This window comes from Aquarana catesbeiana, linkage group LG04, assembly GCF_042186555.1.
Source record: "Aquarana catesbeiana isolate 2022-GZ linkage group LG04, ASM4218655v1, whole genome shotgun sequence".
Taxonomy (NCBI): Eukaryota; Metazoa; Chordata; class Amphibia; order Anura; family Ranidae; genus Aquarana; species Aquarana catesbeiana.
Window position 1 is genome coordinate 245,464,094 of NC_133327.1, and position 20,011 is coordinate 245,484,104.

Here is a 20,011-nt window from a genome sequence, read left to right on the forward strand (position 1 = left end):
GCCACGCTGTACCCGCACCACCAGAGAGCCACGCTGTACCCGCACCACCAGAGAGGGAGCTACGCACTACCAGAGAGAGAGCCACGTTGTTCCCGCACCACCAGAGAGACGTTGTTCCCGCACCACCAGAGAGCCATGCTGTACCCGCACCACCAGAGAGCCATGCTGTACCCGCACCACCAGAGAGCCATGCTGTACCCGCACCACCAGAGAGCCATGCTGTACCCGCACCACCAGAGAGCCACGCTGTACCCGCACCACCAGAGAGCCACGTTGTACCCGCACCACCAGAGAGCCACGTTGTACCCGCACCACCAGAGAGCCACGTTGTACCCGCACCACCAGAGAGCCACGTTGTACCCGCACCACCAGAGAGCCACGTTGTACCCGCACCACCAGAGAGCCACGTTGTACCCGCACCACCAGAGAGCCACGCTGTACCCGCACCACCAGAGAGCCATGCTGTACCCGCACCACCAGAGGGGGAGAAAGATGAAGCCACTGCCAGGGTAGAGATGCTACACTACTGACTAGAGTTGGCCTGGGCAACCCAGAGTGAGCGAACGTCCAGCCGGAGGGATCACTGTTGCAGTTTCACCGGGTCTGGTAAGAGAGCCTGTTGGCCATTATACATTACTGTTCCCAGGAACTGAGCCATTAGGAAGTGCCTAACCTGATATCCTCTAGGCCAACCCTACTGACGCCACTGTCCCAGAGCCCAAAACAAGTTACGGCACTGAGTTTCGGTAACTGGCCAGACAGGGATGCGCCAGCGTGGGCACCCAGGACTTCTGCCGCCCGGAGTCCCACAAGCGGCGATGGGCTTTCCGTAGCAGCCCACACCTCTCTCCCCACTGTCAGCCACACACACTCCGTACACAGCCAGGAGGAGGAGGAGCCACAGAGGAGGGACACGACTTCAGTGCAAGAGCCTCCCAAAGCACCCAGCACATATCCCCTTACCCCCAAATGAAAAGATGCTGTATTGCTCACTGTCCTCCTCCCGCGGCGTCCCTTTGTCCTCTTCCCGTGGCATCCCTCTGTCCTCCCATGAAGATAACAGGGCGGATCTTAAAAAGGAAGGGGTGTGGCCTTGACAGGAAGGGGTGGGTCATAGTTAAATTAGGGGGTGCGCGAGCTTAGTCAGGCCTAGGGCAGCACAAAACCTAAATACACCACTGGCGACATATTTATGTTCAGGTGCTTAGTGTTTTGTATCCATATATTTTTTTTAGTGTTGCTCCCCTAACATTATTTCTATATGTACTGTATCATATAATGGAACACATAATGGTGTACCTAGAGCAGAGTTTTTCATTTATCCTACAAAATCTTTGCAATGCATGCTCAGAAATCCACTTTGAGTTTAATTTATTACTGTACCTATCATGTTACACATGTATTGTTGTTTGCCTTTAAAGTGAATGTAAACCCGCACATATACTCAGTGAAGTGAACAGCCGCAAATGATACACAAAGATGAAACACATCTCCCTACATAATTTTTACGTGTATATCTGCTGTCTCCAGCTATATATATCCTTTAAAAAGTTCAGATCCCGTTACAGATTTTCTCTTCCTGTTCAACACTGAGTGTGAAGTCTGGGTACACAACCAAGACAGCTGATTGGAGGAAAGGCACGCACACCCTCTCTTCAAAGGCAAAGGAAGGAGTGTGCAGAGCTGTGCTCTGACAAGTCAAGCTGTCTGCTAATCTATTTATAGCTCCCTCCCTGACACAAATTTCAGGCTGCTTTTATCTCATGTGTCAGAGAATTTGTCAGAAGTTATCATGCTGATGAAAGAACAGAGCAGGAGAAAGCCACAGGACTCAGTGCTTTGATGAGACACTACAGATATATGTGCCCAGCTCAAATTTCATTAAACAGGTTTACATCCACTTTAAATAATTTTCCCTTTCCTCACTACTTAACTAAGGAATGCTCTATGTAGTTAGTCCCACCCCTTCTTTCTCATGCTTAGTCCCCATTCATCACATGTGCTGTATTCTGCTGGAGCTAGACACACTATGAATTTTTCTGACTTTCATCTGCCATGATCTGCACAAGGTTTTTAGATTAAAGCTTTCTACAGGATGTCATTTGGATCAAGTCACTGTCTGCCAAGCTACTAAGTTAGGCTGTCTTGCCACAACTGAATCAGTCACCGAGATCACACTTTCAGTGCTTATATGGTGGAGGCAAAATAGTACCTAAAAGGCCTGTTTTTGTTTTGTGCAAATTGCTGGATTTTCACTTTTTAGCCTCGTGCACACTGGACGTTGTTTAAAATTCCCCTAAACGCCAGTACTGCTGGCAGGAAAACGTGGCATAAAAAATGCGCGTTTAGCTATACTTTGCACCCACATTTATGCACGTTTAGCATTTATAAGGCTTTTTAAAGCAAACGCTCCCCTCTGCTATTTTTTACTCTCAATGTCCCAGAATGCATTCCTGAACAGGTGCCATTCTGGAAGCATAGAGTGAGCACTGTATTTTTTCAGGGGCTATCTTTTTTGCCTGGCTGTGTTATGGGTCCTGTCATCCAGAAAATTGATGAGGCCATGCTGCTGATAATGTTACGGAGGGTGAGGAGACAGACTAGAGGAGGAAAGCAGCCGCCATCACTTCTGGACCCATTCTTTGAAAAAGCCTCTCCAGCCTGGACCTCTGTACTTTTAATTACAAAAAATAGTTTTGATGCTCGCATTGGCAGATGCAAACCTCCGCTTCATATGTGTGGATGTCAGAACCTACGGCAGTCAAGGTGATGCCTTGGGCCGTTGCCTATATGAAAAACGCCTTCACATTTTCTTAAATAAGCCACTACCTTGCACAACAGAGCCATGTCTTTCAATGGTCATCGTGGCAGATGAGGCTTTTGGACTGGCTGAGAATTTAATGCGGCCACACACAATTTACTGTATACAGATGTTGCCGGGGGGCGTGGCTATACGGCAATCATCAACGTGTGACGCGATACGCTGTACGAGGAAGAGAAGCTCAGGTCTGAGGAGTGAGTGAGACCCTGTTAACTACCGCACACCTTGGGTCCGCTGTGACTGTAACACATCGATAGGAACTGCATGGAATTTCTTTGCTGTGATAAGTTTTTTGCATGCCTTGGATTTTAATAATGTGAGTGTAATGGTGGAAGATTGCAAAGAGTGTATTAAATTTGTTTTTACGTTATTATGCTATTGGAGCACTTTTTATCATTTACATGCGGAGCGATCCCTTACATACACGGTTGGAGATTGTGTTTAACCCCATCCGTGGGGTTCAAGGCGTTATCGCCAAGCACAAGAGTGTAAGGCATATCTTATCGGTAAGTGCGGTGTCTGAGGGGAGCGAAATTACGTGCACAGAGGTGTGGTGGATGATTAGAAGAGCATTTCACTGGAATCACCATGGAACTTATTCATTTTAAATTTAATTTTTAATTTTTGTTATACATACTTTTTTTCTTCTTTTTTCTTCTTTTTGAATGGACTTTTTCACAAAGTGGATATACTTAAAAAAGGAAATTTATGTTTTCACTTGTCACCAGGGTGGTGGTATATGAAGTATATTAGTTGTTGTGTTTATAAGTTTTTTCACTTGATATATGGTGTTAACAATACTTTTGGCACATTTATTACTCTTAGCGAGTGAGTTTTTATATCACATTTTGACTGTAGTTGAGCACCACTATTTTTTCTCACTATTTAAAGGTTCAATAGAGGGTTAAAGTACCATTCACATATTTTATCACATCAAGTGGCAGCTGTGCACATTATTGTTAGTTTGTCCAGGAGCGCAGTGGTGGGACTTCAAGTGTGGACGGTTTTTGATCTTGAGGGACCATTAGTTCAGTGTATAATATGCATTAGCACTTGTAGACGCTTGACGTGGCTAAACGCCACTAAGCACGTTTAGCCTTTTTGGCTCTGAAATGCTTCTCTTTAGAATGCACATGCTCTGTGTTTTTCCTGCATCCAAACTCCTATCTGTGCATGGATTCTTATGCTAACATGCAGGGAAGTTTAGAAGCAGGAAAAAAAACCCCAAAAAATAACCTGACACCGCTAGAGGCCATTGCAAAAAAGTCCAGTGTCCACAAAGTCTTACAGGATAGATTCTGTGTTACTCTCATTTTGGCCTTCTTTGAACAGGGGGTGGAATGACAGATGGACCAGAGTTCTTTTAATGGTCAGGTTTCTGCTTTGGCTGTCCTCTTACAATACCTGTTGGCCAGGGCCTAACATCTGCAAGATTCGACTGGATCTAAATAATTTGATTGAGCATAACCCCTTCTCCTCCCTTGTGTGAGAATTGGCCATTCAGGGACCATGCTTCCAGGGTTGTCTGTCTGCCTGTACCTCCATCTGTCTCCCTTTCATCAGTATTGATTTAGGTTTGGGTTTCCGTTTCATGAGGAGTCTTTTCACTCTGGTTGAGACCTTTCTATCCAGGTATTGAAGAACATGTTCTCTGTGTCCTCTGGACGTGTTGGTGAGTCCCCCTACTTTATAGGTTGCTCGGCCTTATCTGGTTTCACATAGTTCAGGCAGCTCCTATGCTGCAAACCGTCTTAAGTTTTCCTGTTGGGCCCATTAGCCGTTGTTGCTGTGTGTCCACTTCTCAGTTGGATTGCTTTTAAATGTCCTGAGAGTATCTGAATTACTGTGTTACTCAATGGGCAAGAAAGAAAACTACATTTTTTTTTTACTCCCTCGTAAATTCAATTCTTGTTATCCATTAAGGGACACAGGTCTCGCCTCTCAAGTGTTTCTGCACATGCTCTTGGTACTGCTTGCAACAAGCAGAAGCTGCTTGCTGGGTAAAGAAGGAATCATTCTGGACAGGCCCACAGATTTTATGTTTGCCAGTGTCCAATCCTCCTGTAGGTGGCAGCATAACCTGACAGTATCTGAATTCTTAGGTCTCTTGATGTACTCAAGAAACAAATGTTATGGTGAGTAAAAAATCCTATTATTTAACAAACCAAAAGGGAGCATAAAAGAGAAGTTCCTTTTTAGGATTGACATTTACTATAAAACAGCTTCTTGATGCAGTTGTATACTTTGCCATCCCATGTTACAATAGACAGTGCAGCGTAAAGTGTATACCAGAATTTAAATACTCTAAAGGACCAGGTAATAAGGCTTACAACTTTTTTTCATGGGTTTCAAGTGCTGTTGTGTTTTTCTGTATGTTGACTGTATTGTACTTTTTTTTTTTTTTTTAAATAATTTTTGTCTTTTAATCTTTTTAATTCACAGGTTCTCAACCCTTTTTACATTTTTCAACTGTTCAGTGTTATTTTATGGACCACAGATGAATACTACTACTATGCATCAGCCATTGTCCTAATGTCTGTTCTATCTGTTATCAGTTCTTTATACACCATTAAAAAGGTAAGTTTTTATCGCTAAGATCTGCATACGAAAAGCTGCACGAGTGCAGCATCCAGCCTAGCTTCCTGCATCCTGTCAAAGTCTGACAGGCTAAAACACACAGCGGCTGGATGAGGCTGGGCGCTGTACTGAGTGGGGGGGATTGGGTTTAATTTCAGCCTGTCAGACTTTGACAAGCTGCAGGCAGCATTGTTGGACACCGCATCTGTGCCTCCCTGGGTGCACAGAAATGCCAGGATTGGATGCCCAGTGTGCATGTGGCCTAACTTACACTCACTAAATTGGCCATCGTATCCTGTTAGATAGCTGTGATCAGTTTCCAAGGTGTTCCAACCAGCTGCAACTGCTCAACCTGTATAACTCAATGGCAGGCTGGAAAGAGTCATGTCTGTCCGTCACTGTAAGCATATCTGATCATCTGTTTCCTAACCTCAGATAACCTCTGGATGTGAGGCTACATGCTCACATACACACCTGCCACCACTATGTAGCCAAAAAGATGAATCCACTCTTGAGTTTGTTAGATGCCTGTTTGTTATTGATTCTTGTAAAGATAATGATATATTGTAAGTTGAGCAAGGCAGGAGGTTGATGACTAACAGAGGGTAACACCCCCCTTCCCCCCTTACAATTTAATGAATTGATCATTTTAAAGTGACTCCATCACACAAGAATAATGAAAGCTGCTGTTGGGTATGACGTACATACACCCAATGCCTGCATATACTTGTAGCGGTTTTCAGTAAAGCCCTTCTTTACCCAAATGTTGGAAGGTTGTGTTCAGGAAGTGTTGGAGCATGCTGCTAAGCCCTTCACCAGTGATGGAAACCTTGGCACCCCAGATGTTTGGAACTACATTTCCCATAATGCTTATGCACTCTGCATTGTAGTTGAACATCATGGGAAATGTAGTTCCAAAACATCTGGGGTGCCAGGGTTTGCCATCACTGCCCTACACCAACACATTTCTATTTACCTGTCACTGTGAGGGACTGCCTCACTGGCTGATGTATGGAAGGAGGAATGGAGCTAACAACTTTTTTTCCAAGAGGAAGTGCTGAAATTCCGCACCACCCCGTAATTGGTTTGAAACGGAAGATACTGAAAGCTGCTGCAGGCATGTGACTGCCACCTTTGGGTGTCTGCATTTCATACCTTGGAGAAGTGTTCAGGATTTATTTTATTACATTTTTTCAGGTACTTGTATAGCGACAATTTATGCTGCAGGATATATATTTGCAGGTGCATCTTATAAAATTTAGAATATCATCAAAAAGTTAATTTATTTCAGCAATCCAATTCAAAAAGTGAAACTCATATATTTTATATAGATTCGTTACATTCAGTGATATATTTTAAGCATTTCTTTCTTTTAATTTTGATGATTATGGCTAACAGCTAGTGAAAACCAAAAATTCAGTATCTCAGAAAATTTGAATATTACAGAAGACTAATAAAAAAAAAAATTTAATATAGAAATGTTGGCTTACTGAAAAGTATGTCCATGTACAGTATAGTATGCACTCAATACTTGGTCAGGGCACCTTTTGCATGAATTACTACATCAATGCGGCGTAGCATGGAGGTGATCGTCCTGTGGCACTGCTGAGGTGTTATGGAAGCCCAGGTTGCTTTGATAGTGGCTTTCAGCTCGTCTGCATTGTTGGGTCTGGTGTCTCTCATCTTCCCCTTGACAATACCCTACAGATTCTGTATGGGGTTTAGGTCAGGCAAAACAAAACAAAATGTATTAAAAAGCATGAGTACCACATTTATCTGTGCACAGTAACTGGTGCACCACATATAACAGCTTGTATATTGCCCAGATATACTCCTGTTGGTGTGAGCATTATAGGTTGCAGCCTGTGGATTCGTATATACCAATTGTAATATTGTCTTGGCAGTGTCCCCTTAAATGATAAACAGCGTTACAGCTGCTGTATTCAGCTGCTAATACGGGTGAGTGGCTGTTAGTGTCCATATTCGTGTAAATGTTGATCTCTTTCGTATCAGTGTTTACCCATGCATGCATGTACATCGTATTTCCCCAAATATACCACGTTCGAATTTGGGAAAATACACCATGATTGCATGCATAGGTAAATACCAATGCAGAACCGTTTGGCATTTACACAAGTACAGACCTGTGGAAAGAAACTCTGGAAGCTGTGCTCGTTAAAAGAAAGGGGGATGGCAAAAGATTGTTTAGTATTGCCTGTGGCCTCTCTTCAGCTGACCTTTCCCCATTAGGGCCAGTTCACACTGCAGCAATGCGGGAACCCTGCAAATCCAGTGCGGGTTCCCGCATCACATACAACTCGCTGGCAGTTCACACTGCCATATGCGAACTCCTGGGAGTGTCAATAGAAAAAATAATAAAAATGACACCCCCAAATCAGTTCGCATATCGCAGAGCGAACTGCAAATTCGGACAGGAATCGGATAGCATGGGTATGAACTCGGACAGGAATTGGATCGCATGGGTGTGAACACCCACTCGATCCGATTCTGCTGCGGACTAAAAAAGGGTCCAGTGTGAACTGGCCTTTACCGTGTTTAGTGACCTCACCAATTCTTCAAATCTTCTGCGACTTGCAGAAGTGATTAAAGTGGTTAAATCAAACTCATTTATTTATTTATTTTATTTCAGCCAGTGATTGGCAGTTTAAAAGTGATCCAATCACTTTTTCAGTAGTGAGAAGGGCATTGTATCCCTGCTTAGCCACTTACAGTGGATTCCAGTTTCGCTCATCTCTTTGGGGAGTCTTGGACTTCTGAAAAATGCTCCATCTATTAAAGTGGTTGTAAAGCCACTTTTTTTTTCTTCCTATAAACGCGTGTTATATTACAGTATGTGCCCTGGTGTATGTTATTTATAAAAAAATATGCCGCTGGACGAATTGCCAGCAATGGCACCATCCGAATCGGTGCGATGCTGCGTTTGCGACACCGCACCAATTTCATAAAGTAGTTTCTGTCCTTTTTGCGATTTCGGGGTGTAATTTCCATTGATATCTGTGCAGAAACCCGCACAGATGTCTCTGAAATCGCCGCCGAAATCGGGACTGACATGCATAAATGAAATGGTGCGAGTTCAGCTCAGTGTGAACCTAGGCTTTGGGATAAGTTCACTTGTAACATGTTCAGCAACCTCCCCCCCACACCCCAGATCCCTTCCCTGTGACAGCCAGCAAGGGATCCGATTTCCACACTCACGATCATATTTTTAAAATGGTGTGGCTGTGCGGGGTGGATGTCCATACAGGTTCACTTTAAAGCAAGAATGGAGAAAACCCCACTATCTTTTTTTAGTGATGCATCGAAATTTCAGGATGCCGAAACATATCGGCTGAAAATGGTGTTTTCGGCACATTGTCGAAAGAAAAAAATTGCAGATAAGGCGCTGAAAATTGCGCATGTGCAGTAGCGGTGCGCGCACCGACGTGTGACTTCACGCACGTTCCTCGTGGTTAAGACGGTGGCCTCGAGCACGTTCACTGCGGTGGAAACGCTAGAGTTCGCTGGTGTTGGAGCACTTTCCCCGTGGACGTTCCTCGTGGTTGAGACTTGTGACTCGGGAGATGGCTACATACAGGGCTGCATTGGAGAGTGGGCACCGTCCCTCCTGGACGGCTACTATTACTACTATTCGACGGTGAGCATTCTCTTAAACTAACTACTGACAATTCATCTAGTACTATATATATATCTATATATATATATATATATATATAGATATATATATATATCTATATATATATATATATATATATATATATATTACAAACTTTGCTATTTAGAAATAGTTATTCAGTTGTATGTACTTGTAGTCGTTAGTGCTACTAGTTCTTCTACTAATACTAAACTAACCGGCCAGGTAATAATTATTATTTTAAGGTACTTGTATAGCGCCGTCAGTTTACGCATCGCTTTATATACATTGTACATTCACATCAGTAATGCATGTTTGAACTGCTATTAGAAAGAAAGAGATAGCATTCAGTTAGTATGATTTTACTACACTGACAACATTAATTTTTTAACCACTTAAGGACCGAGGCTCTTGTTGAAATTTGTTGTTTACAAGTTAAAAACAGTTTTTATTTTGCTAGAAAATTACTTAGAACCCCCAAACATTATACATTTTTTTCTACCACCCTAGAGAATAAAATGGCGGTTGTTGCAATACTTTCTGTCACACCGTATTTGCGCAGCGGTCTTACAAGCGCACTTTTTTTTTTGGAAAAAAATACACTTTTTTGAATTAAAAAATAAGATAACAGCAAAGTTAGCCCAATTTTTTTTATATATTGTGAAAAATAATCTTACGCCGAGTAAATTGATACCCAACATGTCACGCTTCAAAATTGCGACCGCTGGAATGGCGACAAACTTTTACACTTAAAAATCTCCATAGGCGATGTATATAAAATTCTACAGGTTGCATGTTTTTGAGTTACAGAGGAGATCTAGGGCTAGAATTATTGCTCTTGCTCTACCGATCGCGGCGATACCTCACGTGAGCTTCTTCACGCGAGCTCGACGGGATGGGGCGCGTTTAAAAAAAAAAAAAATTTTTTCTTATTTTATTTTCTATTTTTACATGTTCTTTTTTTAAAAAAAAATGTGTCACTTTTATTCCTATTACAAGGTATGTAAACATGCCTTGTAATAGTAAAAAATGACAGGACCTCTTAAATATGAGATCTGGGGTCAAAAAGACCTCAGATCTCATATTCACACTAAAATGCAATAAAAAAAATAAAATAAAATTTTATTATTTAAAAAAAAAAAAAAAAAAATGGCCCTTTTAAGAGCTATGGGCGGAAGTGACGTTTTGACGTCGCTTCCGCCTTGCAATGGTATGGAGACGGGTGGGGGCCATCTTCCCCTCACTCGTCTCCATACCCAGCAAGGGAAAACATCCGATCGCCGCTGCCAAGACAGCTCCGTTAAGCGGCGAAGGGCACAGGAGCGCGGCGGGAGTGGGGGGGGCCCTCTCCCGCCGGCGATAAGTAATCTTGCGGCGAATCCACCGCATAGACCACTCTCATCGCACAGCGGACCGCCGGCCGAAGAAGATACTGGTTTTATGGCAGCTGGCTGCTGCCATAACAATGACATTCCACTTCAAAGTAAGAACGTATATTGGCGTGCGGCGGTCCTTAAGTGGTTAACATACTACTGAATATTATATCTCTGATCTCAAACAAATAGCATGCAATCAAATCAATCAATTCAGTATATTCTTTGGTAGGAGTCAGTTGTACTGCAGTGCAGACATAACTACTTTGCATAGCAAGAGAGCTGCACTGTTAAAAAAAAAAAAAAAAAAAAAAAAAAAAAAAGATTGGTTAGGTTTAGTTTTTTTTTTTTTTTTATAGCTGCCTGGGTTTTAGTTTTTAGATTGATTTTAGTCCTTTTTTCCCCCTCAGATTTCACTCCCACTATATATCATTCTATGCTATTCTTCTAAGCTACCAGCAAAGGTGGACCATGTCTGCAGTGTGGAAATATTTTAAAGTTTCTGAAAAAGACCCCAAATTTGCAATCTGCAGTCTTTGCTCAGCAGAAATTTCAAAAGTGGGTACAGTGCCAAGGCATTTTTCAACAACTGGTTTGATATACTACCTGGAAACACGTTATCCAGTTCAGCATACAGAATACAAGAAAACAGTACGACTTCCAAAAAGTGCCTCAGGGCCAGGCTCAACACCATCTGTGGCCACAGTCTTTGAAAAGGTTAAAAAATTTACAAGTGACAGTCCCAAAGCTCGCGACATTACAGATAAAATTATGGAATTTATTGCCTTAAACGACCAGCCATTCTCTGTTGTGGAGGACATTGGATTCCGTAGGCTCATGCAACATATTAAGCCGGGTTACACACTACCAAGCAGACGCTACTTTGCAGATACCCGTCTACCTGAATTGTTTTGCAGTGTTAGAAAACACACTCATGACCACTGACATCATAGCAGTTCTAATCAGTTTTACTACCAACATTTGGAGTTCAGACGTCAGTCCAACGAGCATGCTTTGCCTGACAGTGCAGTGGATAGATGCCAAATTTCAATTGCAAAACATCCTACTTAACGCACGTGAGTTTGTTGGATCACATACTGCAGCAGCAATATCTGACACTTTAAAAACCATGCTTGACACTTGGCACGTTGAGAAGTCTAAAGTGCATTTGATTGTTCAAGATAATGCGCGGAACATGGCAAAAGTGGACTTTAAAGCATACCTTGTATGGCACACACGCTACAATTGGCTGTGAATGAGGAATTGCTGAGTCAGCGCACCATATCTGATATTGTATCAAAAGGAAGAAAAATTGTGGGTCATGTTAAGCATTCTCCGCTTGCTTATTCCAGATTACAAACTTTGCAGATACAGTTTGGAATGCCATCGAAAGGACTGCAGCAAGATGTTGCCACTGGTTGGAACAGCACCTACTATATGCTGCAAAGTCTTTTCGAACAGAAGGGTGTTTTAGCTGCATACATTGCAGACTACGAGCTGCTGGAAACATTGAGCGCACATCAGTGGATGTTGGTTGAAAATAAATAATTTCTCTTCTATCTCCATGTGAACAGTTAACAAAAGAAATATGATCAGTTAATGCTTCCATTGCTGAAGATATTCCCTTGATTGCTGCACTGAAGCGTCTGCTAGGAAAAGAGGCAGAAACAGACCATGGCGTAAAAACGGCTAAAACCACTCTACTGGAGGCCGTTAATAAACTGTTTCAAAACACCAAATCCAACCCTCTACTGCATTGCAACAGTTCTAGATCCTCGATTTAAAGAGCATTATTTTTTTTAATGTGGAGAAAAAGCAGTGTACATGGGAAATGATACAGGTACAAATGGAGGTGATGGAAGCATCTGGGGAAGGAGTTTCGAGGTATAGCACAGAGGAAAATATACCAGAGAAACTGCCACATACAAGTGAAGAGGAACACACTCCCTCGATATCTGATATGTTTGAAGAAATTTTACATGAACGCACTCCGGTCCATAGCAGTGCCACAACAACTGCAGCTACCCAACAGCTGGAGATTTATTTAGCTGAACAGCCTATCGCCAGAAGCGTCAATCCCCTTGAGTACTGGTGCATCAACAAAGTTTTCCTTTGCTTGCACAGATTGCACGCAGATATTTATCTGCCCCAAGCACCAGTACAGAGAGTGAGAGACTATTCAGTCTAGCATTTCATATTCTTCATGAGAAGAGAAACCGTCTCTCCTGTGAGAAAGCTGAACAACTTTTGTTCTTAAAGCGAAATCTGCCACTTTTACTGAAATAGATTTAAGAATCAGTAGCACAGTCCGATTCATTTACTATGTTGATGAACATAGTAAATGAATTGGTACATTGGACTGTGCTATTGGACACAATTGGAACATAGTATGTTCCTATTGTCTAGTTGTGCCATTGGCTGTTCATTGTAGTTCTTCTACAGTTTTTTTTTTTTTTTTTCACTTCTTCAATTTAACAGAGAACTCCAGCTTTTGAACTACTGTACATACATAGTTTATTGTTGGGCCAAACTATGTCTCTCACTAAGCTGTCAGCCTGCTGCATGTGCAAAACTGTATGTATATCTGTTCTGTATCTGTGGCTGGCTACATTACATACATTATACCGCACTGTGTTCCGGGTATGGGCGGAGACTTCCAGAAACAGACTAGGGTAAATTGCATGCTGTGATTGGCTGAGCGCAGCTGCTGCAGACCAGACTGTAGACTAGTCTGTGTTCCCGGAAGTTTCCACCCATACCCGTAACACAGTAGGGTATACTGTATGACTATGTATGTAACCCGCAGCTACATAATACTACATATTACATATACATACAGTTTTATCGCACATGCAGCCGCTGACACCTAAGGGAGAGAACTTGGAGAAATTAGTTCCCATTTAAGTTGAAAATAAAATAATAAAAAAAAAAAAAAAAATCATATGTTCTATAATATTTACAGAAAAACTGTGAAACAGAATAACGGCCTCCTGCCATATTTCTCTTATGGTCAGTTCTTTAATTTTATAACAGTTTGTTTTGCACAGTAACATTGCCATTAAAGGGATATGAAACTGTATAGGAAAACACACAGAGGTTGATTGATTTACTAAAACTGGAGAGTGCAAAATCTGGTGCAGCTCTGCGTAGAAGGTTAGGTTAACCAATCGGCTTCCACTTTTTTTGTCAAAGCTTTGAACAAGCCGAAGAACTTCAAAGCTCATTGGCTAGCCTAATGTACTCAGCTGCTCTAAATTTTTCAGTCTCTCCAATTTTAGTAAATCAACTCCACAACCTCTGGTGCTTGGAAGTGGGCCCCAGACTGTTGCCTACATTTTTCCCTGCTGGCTTCACTGGACATGCCTCGCCTTGATGCCCTCTTATGACTAGGGAAGTCAGTGGATACACTGTCTGAAATAAAACAAGACAGAGGGCGCCCCGGCCTAGTGTATTATCTTAAGGAAGACCTCTCTTTGTAAGTATGGTAACTTAAGTAATATACAACAAACCAACAGGTGTACTCTATCAACCTTGTCGTCAAAGTAAGCTTCCAGTCCACAATACATCATATCACATCACCTATAGCCTAGGACAACTGGAAAACCCATCAGGCTAACGTGTTTTAGGACTTGCCTCTCCTCTGAGCTCTGGTTCTAAGGCAGAGAAAAGTCCTTTAAACACCTTAGCCTGTTGTTGGGTTTTCCAGTTGTCCCACTCCCATTATGTGATGTGAATGATGATGTATCGTGGACTGGAGGCTGATGCTTTACGTTGACAACAAGCTTTGATGCAACTGACCTGATGGCTTAGTAGTATGATATCTAAAATAGCCCGTGCTCCCTCCGTCTTGTTTTATGGTTCTTCTATTTTTGAACAATATAAACAGTGCAATTACCGTACGTCTACTCAAACATGGAGGCTAGTCTTTGGCATTTTATATTATGCCTGTTTTTTGTTTTTATTTTATTTTGTTTTTTATTATTATTCATTATTGTGCAATGTGCAGCATATGTACTGTTACTGTAAGTTACTTTCTTTATTTTATTCTGTATTTTATTTTATTTTCTGTGTCAAATTTATGGGTTACTTTTTTTATTAAAGTACTTATTTTACATACTGGATTGTACTATTTTTTCATTAAAATTCATGATAATTAAAAACTCGAATATGAATAATGAATATTACACAATTTTATATATCAAATACATTTTATTATTTAAAAAAAACTGTAATTTTTGGTATTTTTATGTAGTATTAATCCCAAATGCTAGCATTCATTATATTGCAGTTTACCAATTCTTAGATGTGATGGCTGCATTAGTTTTCATCTTTAGGCTTTCTTCTATTTTCATCTGGCTCTCTTTCAGATGATCCCTTTTTTTATCCCTTTTGGAATAAAGGTTTTACATAAAAGCTGATCATTGTAAGCTCCCCCCTGCCAGTTGGAAATGGTTGGTCTCATCCCTGTAACTGTCACAGTTACAGGGATGAGACCAACCATTTCCAACTGGCAGGAGGGAGCTTACAATGATCAGCTTTTATTTATGTAAAACCTTTTATTCCAAAGGGAGCAAAACTGTTTGCTGTAACCGATTATAAAGTATTAGGTGGAATGCTTCATTTGTTGTATTAAAATCTGCTAGTATATTTAACCCCCTTCCCACCCCCAGACTGACAATACAGCTGTTCAAAGGAGCCCCTGTGCTCATTCATCCAGAGTGGGGACACTCTAATACAGAAGGTGTGTTATTGGCCAATATAGGGGGGCAAGCCTAATGAAAACAAAACTAATGCTGACACCTAATGATAAGCTGCAACAGATTCAATTTTTGGTTTTGGGCTTAATACCACTTTAAGTTGTGCTATGTGAATGGGGACCTGTAACAATTCTAAAGTAATTGTTACCCAAATTTGGCTGCAAAAGTGGAAATGCACTTTGAGGTGTGCATGTTTGACATCTATTAAAAGAGCATACCTACTTGGATATTACAAGCTTTGCATGCATTTTTAAAAGCTCCACCTAAAATGGAGTTATCTGCGAAATCTCAGAAGACCTATAGCAGGTTAATTTTTTAATTATTGGCTTTTGTAAAACATTAAATGGATCCCTTGTTCAATTGTTTGGCTTGATATTCATTACTCATACTGAAATATCTGTGGGTAGATAATACTGACTTGTTCATGATAATACCTTTGTTTTCACAGCAATATACAATGTTACATGATATGGTTGCGGCTCACAGTATTGTCAGAGTTTCCGTGTACCGTGCAAATGAAGGTAAATAATTGATCTGTGATCTATTTTATGTCATGGTGTGTGGTGTGAGGGCTGGTAACCCTAGTAATTTAAAGAACTTCCCATGTTTGTGTGGTAAGGTGTTATCTATAAATTCTTTAGGGCAATCTTCATAAAGTATTGTGCATTCAGTAAAGCCTAGTACACACAATGAGATTATCGGATGAATGATTGTCCGTTTATTTTATTTATTTTTTTGCGAATAGGGTACTAAAGTACAAAAATTCTCGTACGACACAAAATAAAAATCGGAAGTGCTGTAATGTATTTGTATTGTATTTTGGGACAAAAACTGTACTGCTTGAATGAAAATCCTATGATCTGCTATCGTACGAGAGAAATTCAGGTTTGTCCCTTTGGACGACAACTGTGCACTAACGATCGGATTATCGTACTATCGCTTCCAAAGAGGAATTTTTCATCCAGTTTTCTCATCGTGTGTATGAAGCTTTAGTGTGGACAGCTACGGTCTATCCTGTTCTGATAGGGAATTTGATTAGCTGGTGTGAACTATAAGGTTGCTTCCATTGTTCTCTACACTAGCATTTTAGATTTAAATTTCTAAGCTGGCCAATCATGGATTGAAATTTGCTGGTTCAGCAACAACAATCAGTGCCGCTGACTATAGCTGGAAACACTGATTATAGTATTCTGCCGGTGGGGCATACAATAGCACAGCAGCTGATTCCCGCATCCACACTTTCAATGGGGATGGGTGAATCGGCTTTTTTTTTTTTTTTTTTTTTGTCAACCAAGTGGTTGAATAAAAAAAAAAAAAAAGAATTGTTGGCCCGCTTTCGTTTTACACCTTTTGTAGTGCCTGTTTCTGCCAGAAGGTTTTTGTCCCTAAACCCCTTTTTTTACGTAACCTACAAAGTGCCCAGGCTTAAAGGATAAGTTCACCTTTTATAATAAAAAATAAATGAATGCAAATCTTTTTGCAGGTAAAAAAATGTGCATTTGTTTTTTTGTTAGGAGCCTGTAAAGCATTGCACCCACGATCAGCAGATCATGGGTGTAATGTCACATTCCTGCAGACTCTCTGTATACTAGTCTGCCCGTACCTCCAATACCAGTAGGCAGTTACACTGTGACAGGAAGACTCTGCAAACTTCTAAAGTGCTCAACAGCGCCGTAGTTGTTCATTGAGAACTACAAGCTGGCAGCTGCAAAGGTTGTCGGTACTTGTAGTATTTCAATTCACGGAACACTGTGAATGAATGACGTTTTGTTTAGATTGTGACAGTGAGCAGGGGAAGAAGATCCCCGACTCTCTCTCAAAGCATGGGAACGGGGGTGGCAAGGGCCGGTGCATCTGTACCATGTTACACCCTGAACAGGAGCATAACATGTTACAAAAGGTGATCTTATCCTTTAATGTAGTAGTCTGTCTCTCTTCTGCTTATTAATGGTAGCAGAGAAGACCATTTTGTTTGAAAAAGCCATCATTCTACTACACTATCATCAGTCTGGCTTTGTGTGTACACTAGCTACTTCATGTAAGGCAGCCCATACATTAGTCATTTTTTTTTTTTTCATTCAACCAGTGGTTTGAAAGAAAAAAAAAAAGACCAATCTCTCCCAGCCACATATTCAAGGTGGATTGGGTTATCGCTCCCTCTGAGCTATTGCGTTCTGATGGAGGGGAGACTTCTGACACAGTCAGAATCCACTGATCAGAGCTGCTGGCTATAGTGAAAATTTTTCAACAGGCTGGTTGTACAGACGTTGATCGGTAGATCAACGTTTGTACAACCAGCCTGCCCATACATGGATCGAAATTTAGCCAGTTCCCGGACGAATTCTGATTCATGTAAAGCTGGCTTAAGAGTGACTGATATCGATATCCTAATTGTGGCAATGATGGATTACGTTGTTTTATGCCCAGCAATGTGCGCACACATAGTGTACCAATGGCTTTTTAATTACTGTGCATTCCTGTGTTCTGATGGTTGAAGGCCCACTTTTAGCAGGCTGTTGATCCTCTCTAGTAGGGAACAAGACATTTTTGGCCTAGCTATCCTGTTGCACAATGTGTGGAAGGCATGTGAACAGTTTACTGGGATGCAAACATGTGTTTTATTTTTTTTATTTTTAGTGTTTAGTGTTTCAAAACTCCAAAAAATTACTTGATTATTTACAGAGCCAGGGGACAGTAGGGTGCACATGCTCAGTTTGGTGTGTATTGCTAGGGAGGTTTTTTCTTTCTTGTGAGAGTGCATGTGATCAGCACAGGGCCATTCATCACTGTCCAAACAGAGGGTCAGGGGTTCCTGCATTCTCATTGCTCAATCGTGGGAGAATGAGAACTCCTACAAGCTTTAACCAGACACCGATAGAAGTCGCAAGACTGTTCTATAACTGCTGATGAGAAAAGGTATTTAGCAGTTTATATTTACTAAAATAATTGCATATCCATGTTCTGTGTACTGTGGGGGACCAGATATAGTGATTGCAGGGTCCTGGGTTTAGTAACACTTTAAGGATTGGTACAATTTTGAAGAATCTTTTCTGAACAGGCTGCTTAGTGATTATCTCCTGAGAGCTGCAGTTTAAGAGTCTCAATAGGGCAGGTTGCAATAAAGGTGTAACTGATATATATAGTATCTCACAAAAGGGAGTACACCCCTCACATTTTTGTATATATTTTATTATTTCTTTTCATGTGACAACACTGAAGAAATGACACTTTGCTACAATGTAAAGTAGTGAGTGTACACCTTGTATAACAGTGTAACAAAAGTGAGTACACCCCTAAGCGAAAATGTCCAAATTGGGCCTAAAGTGTCAATATTTTGTGTGGCCACCATTATTTTCCAGCACTGCCCTAAAGGGGTTGTAAGCCCTCGTTTTAAAGAAGCAAAAAAAACCAAACATGTCATACTTACCTCCACTGTGCAGTTCGTTTTGCACAGTGTCCTCGATCTACCTCTTCTGGGGTCCCTCGGTGGTGCTGGTGGCTCCTCCCCGCATTGAGTGTCCACGTTGGAGAAGCGCTCTCCTTCGTGGACACCAGTGCGGGCGCGCTCCCGAGTCCCGCATCTGTGTCCATTCACACAGAATGCAGGACTTGGCCCCGCCCCCTGGTGCCACGTCATTGGATTTGATTGACAGCAGTGGGAGCCAATGGCTGTGCTGCTATTAATCTATCCAATCAGGACACGAGACACCAGGTAGAGCTGGTGTGCTCGTTCCCGGCCGGAGAAGGATCGGGTCAGGGTGAAGTTGGGGTGAAAAATCATGCGGATTTAGATCCCCTTTAAAGTGATTGTATACCTTCCTGTTTTTTTGTTTTTTTTTTAAATAACAAATATGTCATACTTACCTCCACTGTGCAGCTCATTTTGAGTGGCCCCGATCATCCTCTTCTGGGTTCCCTCGGCGGCTCTCGCTCCTCCTCGAATCAGATAACCCCCTAGGACAGGGATATGCAATTAGCGGACCTCCAGCTGTTGCAAAACTACAAGTCCCATCATGCCTCTGCCTCTGGTTGTCTTGCTATGCCTCATGCGGCTTGTAGTTCTGCAACAGCTGGAGGTCAGCTAATTGCGTATCCCTGCCCTAGGAGAAGCGCTCTCCCGGGGGGGGGGTTACCGTGCTGGCGCGCTTCCGAGTCAAGCATTTGCGTCCATAGACACGGCTGCCGAATCCAATGACCCCGGCGCCCGCGTCATTGGATTTGATTGACAGCAACGGGAGCCAATGCCTGTGCTGCTTCTTAATCTATCCAATCAAGAGCCGGGACCCTGTGCAGAGAGGGAGAGCGCGTCTCTGCCGAGGGAATTATGGGGCTCAGGTAAGTAAAACGGGGGGCTTGGGGGGGGGGGGGGGGCGGTCAGTGACAGAAGTTTTTTCACCTTAAAGCATAGGATGCATTAAGGTGAAAAAACACAAGGGTTTACAACCCCTTTAACCCTCTTGGGCATGGAGCTCACCAGAGCTTCACAGATTGTCACTGGAGTCCTCTTCTACTCCTTCATGACGACATAACAGAGCTGGTGGATGTTGGAGACCTTGCTCTCCTCCACCTTCTGTTTGAGGATGTCCCACAGATGCTCAATAGGGTTTAGGTCTGGAGACATGCTTGGCCAGTCCATCACCTTTACCATCAGCTTCTTTAGCAAGGCAGTGATCATCTTGGAAGTGTGTTTGGGATCGTTATCCTGTTGGAATACTGCCCTGCGGCCAAGTCTCCAAAGGGAGGGGATCATGCTCTGCTTCACTATGTCACAGTACATGTTGGCATTCATAGTTCCCTCAATGAACTGTAGCTCCCCAGTGCCGGCAGCACT

General features: G+C 42.1%; 1 protein-coding gene across 2 annotated transcripts in view; it reads left to right on the forward strand.

Moving 5' to 3' along the window:
* The window catches only part of ATP13A3 (ATPase 13A3), a 201,863-nt gene that overhangs the window by 95,146 nt on the left and 86,706 nt on the right, over window positions 1-20,011 (forward strand). For both annotated transcript variants that reach the window (XM_073626350.1, XM_073626351.1), the window contains exons 8-9: window positions 5,264-5,398; window positions 15,629-15,701. In XM_073626350.1, the coding sequence (XP_073482451.1) occupies window positions 5,264-5,398; window positions 15,629-15,701 (208 nt within the window). The remainder of the gene's footprint in view (window positions 1-5,263; window positions 5,399-15,628; window positions 15,702-20,011) is intronic.